General features: G+C 34.5%; 1 protein-coding gene across 8 annotated transcripts in view; it reads left to right on the top strand.

Annotated features, from left to right (window-relative positions):
* Nucleotides 1-12,189, top strand: part of FAM135A (family with sequence similarity 135 member A) — a 125,629-nt gene that overhangs the window by 19,190 nt on the left and 94,250 nt on the right. For all 8 annotated transcript variants that reach the window (XM_044253914.1, XM_044253921.1, XM_044253966.1 and 5 more), the window contains exon 4: nt 4,424-4,503. In XM_044253914.1, coding sequence (XP_044109849.1) covers nt 4,424-4,503 — 80 coding nt within the window. The remainder of the gene's footprint in view (nt 1-4,423; nt 4,504-12,189) is intronic.

Raw genomic sequence — 12,189 nt, forward strand, 5'->3', positions numbered from 1 at the left:
CAAGGAGTAACCAATTGACATGTTCAGCATTCTCCCTGGAAATTAGCTTGCTCAAGTCCCAAAGTTTCTTAGATACATTGTCTGACTTCTTCTAAGTTATTGCTGACAGTGTATTTACCAAAAGTTTCATCACTGTATAAAATGGGTTAGCATTTTTTAAGTCTCAATTTACTCATTTTTCTTGCATAACTGTAACTGTTACTTTGGTCCCAAATTCAGTGCCATATATTTTAAATTTTTGTTATGGTGCACACTATTTCTTGGTTACTGATATTTCCGTGTTATTTATGTATTGTCGCAGTAATGCAGCTAATAACAAACACAAAGCTTCAGTGGCATCACAACAATAAACATTTTTTGCTCACAAGTCTGTCACTCAACTGGCAAGTTGGCTGGGTGCTATTCCAGAATGGCCTTACCTTGGTGAACTCAGCTCTGTTTTATGATCTCTCATCCTCCAGCTTATTCTTGCAGAGGAGCTAGGGTCCAAAGAGAAACAAACTACAAGACCTTTTACAGCCTAGGCTTGGAACTAGCATATTGTCATCTCTGCCACATTGTATTGCCCAAAACAACATTTAAGGCCAGCTCAGATTTAAGGATAGGGAACTAAATTCCACTTTTTATTGGAAGTCACATTGCAAGACGTGTGGACACCAGGATGGGTAAAAATCAGACATTTAAAAAATCATTCTACTACTCACTTTAACATTTTTTATTTTTGTGTTATTAATTTCTGTGAGGCATTTTGGGGAAAAATAGTAGGATTTAATGACTAATTCCATATGGAGGATGAGACTGAAAAAGCATTAAAATATATATATTGAAGTATTAATATATGTGATATCTAAAATTACTTTGAAATGGCTCAGTAAAGAAAAGGTATAGATGAATCACATATGGCAAAAATCTTTTTGTTAAAAATGGGTAGTGGGCATATGGGTTCATTGCTCTACTTTTTGCAAATTGGGTATTTTTAATAAAAAAAAGTAAAAGATAATATTGAAGTTTTAAATCTTATTGACTTACACAAATATTAGTAATGTTGGAATAAATAAGGAAATTGAAGATTAGTTCATTTTGATATACTGAGTTTGATGTGAGATATCCAAGTGGAGATAATTCATAATTAATTGGAGGTTTGGAACTAGAGATAAAGATTAAGTGAATTATTATTCCATTTTATTGCCAATCATCATAAACATAGTATGTGTAATTGCTGCTTTCATTAGTTTTCTCTTAATCTACAATTTGGTTTCCCCATCCATTGAGGACTTTTGAAGAATGTAATTGTGTTTCTGATCTTTCAAGTCTAATGGTTAGAGGATCATTGTTTTTAGATACATTGCTTGACTTTTTTTTTTAAGAATATTTTTGCTTTCTGAGGTATAATTGACATACAATATTATGTATAGTTTCAGGTGTACAACATAGTGATTTGACATTCATTTACATTGCAAAATGATCACTACAATAAGTCTATTTATGATGTATCACCATACAAAGTTAATACCATATTATTGACTTTATTCCCCATCTTGTATTTACATCCCCATGACTTTTTATTTTTTTTTAAGATTTTTATTTATTTGACAGAGAGCGAGTGAGTACAAGCAGGGGGAGCAGCAGGCAGGAGAAGAGGGAGAAATAGGTTCTCCGCTGAGCAGGGAGCCCAGTGATGGCTCGATCCCAGGACCCTGGGATCATGACCTGAATGAAAGGCAGATGCTTAACCACTAAGCCACCCAGGTGCCTCATTTATTTACCTTTTAACTGGGCGTTTGTACTTCTTAATACCCTTCACCCATTTTGTCCCCCCTCTGGCAACCATGTCTGTTCTATATATCTGTGAGCCTAAGTTTTGTTTTGTTTGTTTTGTTTTTTAAATTCCGTATGTAAGTGAAATCATGCAGTATTTGTCTTTCTCTCACTTAATTCAATTAGCATAGTATCCTCCAGGTCCATCCATGTTATCACAAATGATGAGATAATCACTTTTTTATGGCTGAATAGTATTCCATCGTATATATATCTTCTTTATTTATTCATCAATCAGTGGACACTTAGATGGTTTCCATATCTCAGCCACTGTAGATAATTCTAAAATGAACATAGAGGCACATATACCTTTTTAAATTTTTTTTTTCATGTTCTTCACGCAGATACCCTGTAGTGGAATTGCTGGATCATATAGTAGTTCTATTTTTAATTTTTCCAGAAATCTCCATACAATTTTCCATAGTGGCTGCACCAGTTTTTACTCCCACTAACAGTGAACAAGGGTTCACTTTTCTCCACATCTTCAGCACTTATCTTTGATATTTTGGTGATGGTCATTTTAACAGGTGTGAGGTGACCTTTCATTGTGATTTTAATTTGCATTTCCCTGATGATTAGTAATGTTGAGCATCTTTTCATGTACCTATATAGCTTCTTCGGAAAAATGTCTATTTAGATCTTTTGCCCATTTTTTCTTAAAGATTTTATTTATTTATTTGAGAGAAAGAGCATACAAGTGGAAGGCAGAGTCAGAAGGAGGGGGAGAAACAGACTCCCCACTGAGCAGGGAGCCCCATGCAGGGCTCAATCCTGGGACCCAGAATCATGACCTGAGCTAAAGGCAGAGTCTTAAGCAACTGAGCTATCCAGGAACCCTTCTTTTGCCCATTGTTTAATCAGATTGTTTGTTTGGGCTTTGTTTTGTTTTATTTTTGTGGGTTTTTTTTGTTGTTGTTGTTTTTTGTTTTGTTTTATTTTTGTTTTTGAGTTGTAAGAGTTCTTTATAATAATTTTGGATATTAACCCTCTATCAGATATATAATTTTTAAATATTTTCTCTCACTTTTCATTTGGTTACCTTTTCATTTTGTTGATGGTTTCCTTTGCCTTGCAGAAAGTTTTTAGTTTTATGTAGTTGCAGTTGCTTATTATTGCTCTTAGTTGCCTTTCCTTTTGGTGTCATAGTCAAAAAAATCATCACCAAGACCTATGTCTAGGAGCTTATTGCACATGTTTTCTTCCATTTTACTTAATCTTCAGTTGGAATTCTCAGCATGGGAAGTTGAATAGCTCCTAGAAATCTTTGTTCTCCTCTGGTTCCAAGGCTCCTGTGATTCCGCTTTGATTTTTGGTTTTAGTCATCTCATATTTTCAGTCTGACCTTATCTTAATCTCAACTAATTACCTCTCTCTGTTTGTGGAGTTTTGCCTTGTTTCTTTAAGACCAAATTGTCACTTTCAAGGCTATAGATTTAATCAGCTAGCCTTTCATTCACTCCTCTTTAATTCTGGCTTTGTGACTTGACCATATGTTCTCTTCAGTGCTATACTTTGTTATAAGTAATAGTAGTAATATAATTATGTATTTTAATCTTTATATTATTTATAAATTTGATAATTTAAATTACTACCTAGGAAATTATTAAATAAAAATAAACAAAATATTTAATTCCTTGTGTACATCTAAACTAATCCCAATTTGTTATCTTGATTTAGCTTTTAGTAATCCTTTGTGTCTTTTGTGTGTGTGTGTGTGTATCCTCTATGATATAAACATACTTGCAGTATAATGTTATAACACAAACCTAATGCTTACCTCAAATTATTTATTCTATATAAGCTGGTATTACTAATGATTGGTTGAGTTCTATATATAGATAGATATAAGTATTATAAAAGCCTGTAGAATAAATAAAGTATATAAACAAATAGCTCTGACCTTGAAAAAATGCCAAATTCTTTAAACCAAATACATGTCTTTGTTTTGTAATTTATAGTATTAAGCCAGTTTTCAAAAAAATTTAAATTTGTATTTTCTCAAAATTATGGTTAAGAATAATTTATGTTTATTATGTTTTAAAAGAAAAAATAAATAACCAAATTAGGCCATGAAAATCTTAGAAGTCTTATTATCCCTGTTATTATCCCCCATTCTCTCATTTAAAGTAAGAGATATGAATACATTTCTTTTGTTTTTCTCATTCACCTTTTTACTTGCTGGTTTCCCTTTGGGTCTTATTGAGTTCTGCTAATATTTGACGTGGATATGATGTATTGTTTTTCACCAGTAATAGATATTATGGGAGGGGCGTCTGGGTGGCTCAGTTGTTAAGCAGCTGATTCTGGATTTCAGTTCATGTTGTAATCACAGAGTCTTGGGATTGAGGCTGGCCTTGGCTCCATGCTTATCACAGAGTCTGCTTGTCCCTCTCCCTCTACTCCTTCCCCCACTCATGCTCTCTCTATCTTTTTCAAATAAATACATAAAATCTTTAAAATAAAAAAATAAATCTTTAAAGATGTTATGGGACACTGATATAAGCAGACCAGACTTGTTGCTTAATATGTACAGATATATAGAAATTAGGGCTTGCGTATTTTAAAATATATATTGAAATGATTTTTTTGGTCTATTTTCCTTTAGTTTTTACCAGATACGTGCATCTATGAAAATTCCACCAAGAGTTCCCCACAGAGTAGAAGCCAGTTTGTTACATGCAGCAGGTAAGCCAAGGAATATTTTTAACTTTTAAGACAAGTCTGAAGCAACATTTTAATGGTAATAATAACTTTTAATTGTTTTTATTTTTTTAATTACAAATATACTGACAAGTATCATTATAATAAGAAATATATTTGAGGCCGCAGTAAAACAGGCTTGATTATAGGTTCCTTGTCTTTCTCTCAGATTTCTTATGATGAGCATATGAAAGAATGTATGTGAAATTTCCACAAAAACAAACATAAGTAGAGGTCGTGTCAGTTACATCATGTAAGATGTAATTTTTAAAAATACACAGCGAATGTGGACATATAATTTGATATATGATTACAAAGGTGTTTTACTATAGTTTTATAGTATGCCTTTGAGAATATTTTTTTAGCCATATTTTTGGTCTGGGTTAACTAATTAAAAAACAAAATGCAGAAAGTACTTTTTTCTTGGCTTGGCATACATATTGAGGTGTAATTTATTGTCAGTTGGACTGTTGTAAGTCTACTTTCCATGAAGCAGAGGTTAAAATAATTAATATTACAAGACAGATTTGGTCCTCCCTTCATGAACTTCCTTAATCTGGTAAAATAAATCCCTTGCCTATTTTATCTTCTAAAGCTGCCAGTTGAAAAAAACAGAAAGACTTTTTTTTCTGGACTCCCTTTTTATTTTTTCAGCTTTATTGAGAAATAATTAACAAATAGGATTTTATGTATTTAAAGTATACAGTATGATGTTATATATACATTATGAAATAATTACCACAATCAAGATAATTAGCATATCCATCACCATACATAGTTCACTCTTTTGTGTGTGTGTCATGAAAACCCTTGAGATCTACTCTTTGAAAATTTAAGTATACAAGACTTTATTGTTTATGTAGTCACCATGCTGTGTGTTAGAGCTATTCATAACTGAAAGTTTACACCATTTGACCTATATCTATGCATTTATCTCACCGCCCCCCCCCCCAGCCCCTGGCAAACACAGTTCTGCAGTTTCTATGAAATCAAATTTTTTTTGTTTTGTTTCGTTTCATTCCCACATGTAAGTGATTCCATGCAGTATTTGTCTTTCTCTGTCTGACTTATCTCACTTAGTGTAATGCCTTCCAGTTTCATCCATATCGTTGCAGATGGCAAGATTTCCATCTTTGTGGATGAATAAGATAGCCCTCTCCCTGCCTACCTCTATGTGTATGTATGTGTGTGTATGTGTGTGTATGTGTGTGAGAGAGAGAGAGATACCACATTTTCTTAATCCACTCATCTGCTGACAGATACTTCGGTTATTTCCATTATCTTGGATATTGTGAATAATGCTGCAGTGATCATGGTAGAGCAGATTTATTTTCAAGATACTCACTCCTTTCTTTCAAATATATACCCCTGGGCTGGATCATTATGGGAGTTGTAACAGTAATTTCTTGAGGAACCTCCATACAGTTTTCCATAGTGGCTGAACCAGTTTTCACTCCCACCAACAGTGCACAAGGGTTCTCTTTTCTCCATGCCTTCACAAGTACTTGTTATATTTTGACATTTTGAAAATAACAGTTCCAAAAGGTATGGGCTAATATCCTTTGTGTGTATATGTGTGTCTAAGATTTATTTATTTATTTATTTATTTATTTGAGAGAAAGTGCACATGCATGAGCAAGCCAGGGGAGGAATAGAGGAAGGAGGAGAGAGAGAATCCCAAGCAGACTCCCTGCTGAGCTTGGAGCATGCATCAGGGCTCAATCTCCACAACCCTGAGATCATGATCTGAGCCCAGATCAAGAGCTAGATGCTTAACTGACCAAGCCACCGAGGCACTCCATCTTTGTGGTTTTGATTTACATTTTCCCTGGTGATTAGTGATATTGAGCACCTTTTTGTATGGACCTCTCAGTCATCCGTATATCTTCTTTAGAAAAATGTCTATTCAGGTCTTCTGCCAATTGTTTAATTGGATTGTTTTTTTGCTATTAAGCTAAATGAATTCTTTTTCAGGTATTAATCTCCTTAGATAAATGTGATTTTCAAATATTTTTGCATGTTTAACCAACTGAGCCACCCAGGCGTCCCTATTTTTGCATGTTTGATAGGTTGTCTTTTAATTTTGTTGATGATTTCCTTTGCTCTGCAGTAGCTTTGTAGTTTGACATATCCTAATTGTTTATTTTTGCCTTTGCTTTTGGGGTCAAATCCAAAGAATCCTTTCCATGACTAGTGTCAAGGACCTTTTCTCTTTTTTTATTCTAGAAGTTTTATGGTTTCAGGTCTTAAATTTAAGTCTTAATCCAATTTGAGTTAATTTCTGTGAGTGATATAAGATAGGGGTTTAGTTTCATTCTTCTGCATGTGGATATCTAATTTTCTCAGCACCATTAAAAGGCTATCCTTTCCCCATTATATGTTCTTGGTACATTGTTAAAGATTAGTTGATCATGTGTGTATAGGTTTATTTCTAGACTCTATTCTCTTCCATTGGTCTGTGTATACCTGTTTTTATGTCATTATCATACTGTTTTGATTACTGTAGCTTTTTATTAGTAATATTATAGCCTTGAAATCAGGAAGTGTGATGTCTCTAACTTCTTTCATTTTTTCTTAAGGTTACTATGGCTATTCAGAGTCTTTTGTGGTTTCGTATGAATTTAGGATAGTTTCTTCTGTTTCTTTGAAAAATGCCATTGAAATTTTGTTACAGATTGTATTGAATCCATAGATCACATGGGGTAGTGTGGACATTTTAACAATATTAATTCTTCCAATCTAAGAACATAGGATATCTCCCCTTTTATTTGTGTTTCATTTAATTTTTCATCAGTGTCATTAAAACAGTGTACACATTTTTATCTCCTTGGTTTAATTTGCTAAGTATTTTATTATTTTTGATTCTATTGAAAATGGAATTTCTCCCAGTTTTAAATAATTGAGTGATTTTACTCAATTATTTATTTAAATTTAAATTTAAATAATTGAGTGGTTTTTGCATTTATGAAATAAGCATGCACAGAACAGCTACCTTTTATTTATTTTTTTATTGAAGTATAGTTGACATATAATGTTATATTACTTTCAGGTAAATAACACAGTGATGAGATTGCTTTCTTGGTTTCTCTTTTGAATAGTTCATTATTAGTATATAGACAAGTAACTGATTTTTTTTTTGAAGATTTTATTTATGTATTTGACAGAGATCACAAGTAGGCAGAGAGGTAGGCAGAGAGAGAGGGGGAAGCAGGCTCCCTGCTGAGCAGAGAGCCCAATGCAGGGCTTGATCCCAGGACCCTGAGATCATGACCTGAGCTGAAGGTGGAAGCTTCACCCACTGAGCCACTCAGGTGCCCAAGCAACTGATTTTTATATGTTGATTTTGTATCCTGCAACTTTACCGAATTTGTTGATTAGTTCTAACAACTTTTTTTTTTTTTAAAGATTTTATTTATTTATTTGACAGAGAGAGATCATAAGTAGGCAGAGAGGCAGGCAGAGAGAGAGAGAGAGAGGAGGAAGCAGGCTCCCCACTGAGCAGAGAGCCCGATGCGGGACTCGATCCCAGGACCCTGAGATCATGACCTGAGCTGAAGGCAGCGGCCTAACCCACTGAGCCACCCAGGCGCCCCAGTTCTAACAACTTTTTGGTGGAGTCTTTAGATCATGTCATCTGCACACAGATAATTTTACTTTTTTTGGTTCTATTTGGATGCCTATAATTTCATTTTATTGTCAAATTGCTATTGCTAGGACTTCCAGTACTATGTTGAATAGAAGTGGTGAGAGTGGGCACCCTGTTTCTAACTTCAGAGGAAAGATTTTACCTTTTCACCATTGGCTATTACGTTAGCTGTGGGCTTATCCTGTATAGCCTTTATTATGCTGAGGTACATTTCTTCTATACCTACTTTATTGAAGTTTTTATCATGGAAGTATGTTGAATTTGGCCAAATGCTTTTTCTGCATCTACTGAAATGATCATATGACTTTTATCCTTCATTCTGTTAATATGGTATATCATGTTTATTTGAATATATCAAATCATCCTTCCATCCCAGGAATAAATCTCTTGACCGTACTAAATGATCCCTTCAAAGTACTCTTGAATTTGGTTAGTATTTTGTAGAGGTTTTTACATCAGTGTTCATCAGGATATTGACCAGTAATCTTTTCTTGTAGTGTATTTGTCTGGCTTACGTATGAGGGTAGTGCTGGCTTTTTTTTTTTTTTTTTTTTTTTCAGTGGTCTAAAATTCATTGTTTATGTACCACACTCAGTGCTCCATGCAATATGTACCCTCCATAATACCCACAACCAGGCTCACCCCCCCACCCCACCCCACAAAACCCTCAGTCCACAGTCTTTCATGGTTTGTCTCCCCTTCCGATTCTCCCGCCTTTACTTTTCTTTTCCTTCTAATGTTCTCCACATTATTCCTTATGTTCCACAAGTAAGTGAAACCATATGATAATTGACTCTCAATGCTTGACTCATTTCACTCAGCATAATCTCCTCCAGTCCCGTCCATGTGGATATGAAAGTTGGGTATTCATCTTTCCTGATGGAGGCATAATACTCCATTGTATATATGGACCACATCTTCTTTATCCATTTATCCATTGAAGGTCATCTTGGCTCTTTCTATAGTTTGGGTATTGTGGACATTGTTGCTATGAACATTGGGGTACATATGGCCCTTCTTTTCACCACATCTGTGTCTTTGCAGTAAATACCCAGTAATGCAATTGCAGGGTCATAGGGTAGCTCTATTTTTAATTTCTTAAGGAATCTCCACATTGTTTTCCAAAGTGGCTGCATCAACTTGCATTCCTATCAACACTGGAAGAGGGTTCCCCTTTCACCACATCCTCCCCAACACTTGGCTGTTTACTGTCCTGTTGATTTTGGCCATTCTAACCGATACAAGGTGGTATCTCAAAGTGGTTTTGATTTTAATCTCCCTGATGGCTAGTGATAATAAACATTTTTTCATGTGTCTGTTTAGTGCTGGCTTTTATTTTTTTGTTTGACAGACAGTAGGCAGAGAGTCGGGCAGGGAGAGAGGAAGTGAAGCAGTCTCCCTGCTGAGCCGAGAGCCCGATGCAGGGCTCGATCCCGGGACCCTGGGATCATGACCTGCGCCCAAGGCAGAGGCTTTTAACCCACTGAGCCACCCAGGTGCCCTAGTGCTGGCCTTTTAAATTGAACTTGAAAGTGTTTCTTCCTGATCAGTTGTTTGGAAAATTTTGAGAAGGATTTGTATTCATTCATCTCTCACTGTTTGGTAGAATTCGCCAGTGAAGTCATCTGGTCTTGGACTTTTATTTGTTGGAAGATTTTTGATTACTGATTCAATCTCTTACTTACTGGTCTGTTCAGACTTTGTTTCTTTATGATTCAGTCTTGGTAAAAAAAAAAAAAAAAAAAAGAATGAAAGAAAGAAAATTATCCATTCTAGTGCAATTTATTGATTGATCTTATCCTTTGTATTTTTGTGGTATTAGTTGTAGTGTCTTTCATTTATAATTATATTTATTTAAATCATTTTTTTCACATTCTAGCTAAAGGTTTGTTGACTTTATCTTTTCAAAAAACCAACACTTGGTTTTGTTGATCATTTTTATTGTCTTTCTAGTCTCTATTTGATTTATTTCCACTCTGATCTTTCTTATTCCCTTCCTTCTGCTAACTTTGGACTTAAATTATTCTTCTAGTACCTTGAGGTGTAAGGTTAAGTTGTTTGAGATCTTTCTAGGTTATCTGTATGACAGAAATATTACATGTAATTAATGTCATTTACAGAGTACTTTTTTTTTAATTATGACAAATAGTATTTCAGAAATACCCAATTAGAGTACTTTCTTTTTAAGTGGTTTTTTCCTTGACACTGTAATTTTGGTCAGTTTTTAATTAGTTGTAAATCCAGATTCAGTCATTATTGCTATCTCAGCTTCTAATACTATTAACTTTGTGTTATTGACTGTGAAATGTCCGTTGTCTGATAATTTATGAGTGTGTGGAAGGTGGCTCAGTGGGTTAAGCCTCTGCCTTCAGCTTCTGCCTTTTGGTTATGATTTCGGGGTCCTGGGATCGAGCCCCGCATCGCCCGTATCGCCCCGCATCGCCCCGCATCGGGCTCTCTGCTCAGCGGGAGGCCTGCTTCCCCAACCCCCGCCCCCCTCTCTGCCTACTTGTGATCTCTGTCAAATAAATAAATAAATAAACCACCCAAGCGTCCCTTTATGTATATTTCTGAAAAACTTTTAGAAGAAGAAAAGAAGTAACGATTCTGTGAGTTGCAGAAAGGCAGGTTAGGTGTGGTAGGAATTAGATGGTATTATACAGCTTATTGCAACACAATTAAATTATTTCCAGTACAAAATTGTGCTGACAGTGAGGGGTTTGAGTCAGGAAATAGCTGTCATCTCTAATAGCATCAGTCATAAAAAACAAAGAGTATTTATAGGGCTGTTGAAAATTGATTAATAAGAAAATATTCAGACTTCTACAACAAAGAAGTCATTGCTCTTCTAAGAAACTGGCCCCAGTTTGAAATGTTGTAGCACAATGTACAATTTTGATAAAAGTTCAAATAACAACTCACCATTCATAATAATGATACATATTTTTAAGGAAGCATATATTGTTTCATTTGCTTTTTAATATCTACCCATCCCTCTTTCTAAAAAAATAATTTTATGAAAATAATACAAGTAGTTAAAAAATTTACTAGTCCAGAAAGATTTGTAATGAAAACATAGTTACTTTTTTAGATGCATCCACTTTTAACTATTTCTAGTTCTTTTTCTCTAGTTCTGATAGTTTCTTTTATGTAGATGTTTTCACTTCCTGGTATGATGAATGCAAATGAATAGTAAACTGTTTCCTCCTCCCTTCCCCCTACTTTTTAAGAGATACCATTATTTCCATATCTTTTTTTGACTTTGAAGTTACTGTTAAATAATATGTTTAAACCTCCATTCCCTATTTTAGCCAATATGACAAACCCTATTTTGTAATATAAGGATATAAGCAATCTTAAATCTTTTTTCAAATTTTCTCTTTTCCTCCCCCTTTTAACCTGTTAAGTATATCCTTTGTTTATAATACCAATGTTGCTAACATTCAAATTCTGTTTTGTAACTATAGTTAAATCCTAATGTGCTCTGTCTCTGGGTTGATTCCAAATGCTCAAAACAAGTAAATAGCATTTTCATTTTTATGATAACATGAGAGGGGAAGTGTTTATAAAATTGAAATGACTATCCAGCATATAGAAAGAAGATCTTAAGTTTCTGGCAAGACAAGACAAATCTTCCTTACTTTGCAGTTATTTGTGTTTGGCCAGAGATTTTCTAAGGCCATCTATTCTGGATAAAATTCTTTGTGTGTACATGCATTCCTACATACCACCATGCAGTGCTTTTATAAAGGTGATAGCAGTCAAGAACAAATTAATATCAAGAAAAAAGGAAGTCTGTAAATATAGGCTAGCTTCAAAGTAAGGAGGGGTTGTCCCAGTTACTTTGCCTTGGGAGTAGTTAATTGACCACTTGAAATAAAGCTTCAGATATTTTGACATGGAAGAATCAATCATCTGTTTCTCCCCTATTAGTTGTTTCCTTAAGCCTTTCTCAGCCACCAATGTTTCAGGGGCCTTTGAAACCCACTAAAATATTTTCACAGTTTTGCTGAATTGTTAAGATT

This window comes from Neovison vison, chromosome 1 (genome assembly GCF_020171115.1).
Source record: "Neovison vison isolate M4711 chromosome 1, ASM_NN_V1, whole genome shotgun sequence".
Lineage (NCBI taxonomy): Eukaryota > Metazoa > Chordata > Mammalia > Carnivora > Mustelidae > Neogale > Neogale vison.